At 39.4% G+C, this 1,970-nt stretch overlaps 1 protein-coding gene across 1 annotated transcript in view; it reads right to left on the bottom strand.

Moving 5' to 3' along the window:
- The window catches only part of LOC103480879 (endothelin-1 receptor-like), a 25,377-nt gene extending 25,156 nt beyond the window's left edge, over nucleotides 1–221 (bottom strand). Inside the window, exon 1 of the mRNA XM_008436081.1 lies at nucleotides 35–221. Within this exon, the coding sequence (XP_008434303.1) occupies nucleotides 35–221 (187 nt within the window). The remainder of the gene's footprint in view (nucleotides 1–34) is intronic.
- Nucleotides 222–1,970: the final 1,749 nt, after the last annotated feature.

Raw genomic sequence — 1,970 nt, 5'->3', positions numbered from 1 at the left:
TCTTGCGACATGTGCGTCTCTGCATTTGTAGGACGATTGGTGCTGGGGAGTTCAGACAACGTCACCTCYGACTGGAGAGGCTGAGGCGTGAAGCTGCGTAAGCCACCAACATGGGGGACAAACAGAAAACACCAGACAAGCAGCAGCGAGAGGAACATGGACTTCCCTGGTTTCACTGTGACACCCTTTGCTGAGTCAACATCCTGAACTCCAGGAACCATCCTGCACTCTGCTGTGAAATCCTTGAACTKACTGGAGAAAGTACTTACAGTAGTTGCTTGGTTTCCTCAAAACCAAAGTAGGATCTGTTGGTAGCAGAACCTTTTARTGAAAGCAGAAATGTCTCTAACTGATTCAGTAYCAACTAGGAGCTATCAGATTGATTGATTGGTTGTTTGGAGACAATCTGGGAAAAAAAGAGAAAAACAAATCTGTGTTAGTTTGTGCAGACACTATTAAACRCAACGTCAAGACCTTGCTTGTATTTTTTATGACAGAATAGTAACAGGAATACCTTCCAGATGTATAATAAAACTTCAAAGCTCAGAATAACCCAACAATCTGTGGCGGAAGCACATTTTTATGGATTTTTAATGTCTAAAGGTAGAAAACAATCAGTGGGAAAAAAGTTATGAATTAAAAASTCTATAAAATACACCAYCACACACAGTAGYGGAATAAGTCATCGTCGGGCCGGGGGGCGGGGCTAATGACCGGGGCTAATGACCGGGCCCTATATGTTTACAGGACRTACCTTTCRTGGGAACGTCAGCGGGGGGAACAGGACGGAATTATTCGTTAGTCTCTTTTGCCCAGAAAACACTTGGAGAAAATATTGAAAAAACCATGAGTGAAACAGTGACTGGGCAAGCCCACTATATAATTTACTGGGGGACCATCTCTATATTATACACTTTACTCAACAGGAGAGGGCCCAATTTCTCCAGATGCACTCAGACATTAAAACGAATTGAAGCTCTTCCTCCCGGGCACCCCACCCGGCCCGGGCCGGGGGGGCCACCACCCCCCGAGCCTCCCCCACAGCCCCACGCCCGACAACACACCACCCCGCCACCATCCATGGCTCCCACTGGGAACCTAAAACAGATTATTTAAATGTAATGAGACCATCTTCAATGACGACTTCATCAAGCAACATTTAGTTTCCCTTTTATGATCAATAAAGTGTTTTCCAATTTGAAGAAAGTTAAGAAAGTGAGGCATAATTAAAATCACCAGATACTGCATTGGAGTGGTGTGTCTGTATCCTGATGACATCACAGGCTGATGTCATCAGTTTGAACGTAAACAGTTGCCAACATAATACAGGTGTTGAATGCTCTCTTGCTAAATAATATGGAGTTTGACGTCTGCAGAGAGAAGACTTCAACATTTACCTTCCTGTTTCCAAACAAATGTCCCCTTTTCAATGATCAATAAATTACCATAGTCTTTTCTGTTTGTATCATTTCAGCTTTTGCAGTGTTAAGCAGCTACTCATTGTTGTAAACCATCCTTTTGCTATGGTAACTCAGCATCACTAAAGAGAAAAAAAATAATTTTATATATATATATATATAAAAGCTATTTTTTCCTGCAGAAAAGTCCGAACAAAAGTTTGAAAAAATCTCAATAAATGAATACCTGAAGAATTTGAATTAAGATGAATTTCCCTTTAGGACCAATAAAGCAGTTTTGAACATGAATTTCACATGTGCTGCTAGAATTTTTTTTATTTTATTTATTTATTTATTTATTTTTGGATTAAACACAAGAAATACGTCCTGGCTTCAAAATAAAAGGAAGACTTTAAAGATGCTACAGTAATCATTTACTTGAAAATTGTTCTAGTTTCTTAAGTTTAATTGAAATGTACATTTATTGTCCTTATTTTCTAATGTTTAAATCTGACCACAGCAAACCGCTAGCTAAAAGTTTTAGTTAGATTTATAATCTTTCAAACCACAATA

The sequence above is a fragment of the Poecilia reticulata genome, linkage group LG18, assembly GCF_000633615.1.
Source record: "Poecilia reticulata strain Guanapo linkage group LG18, Guppy_female_1.0+MT, whole genome shotgun sequence".
NCBI lineage: Eukaryota > Metazoa > Chordata > Actinopteri > Cyprinodontiformes > Poeciliidae > Poecilia > Poecilia reticulata.
The sequence above is the reverse complement of the archived record's forward strand: the minus strand, read 5'-3'. Positions and strand labels throughout refer to the sequence as shown.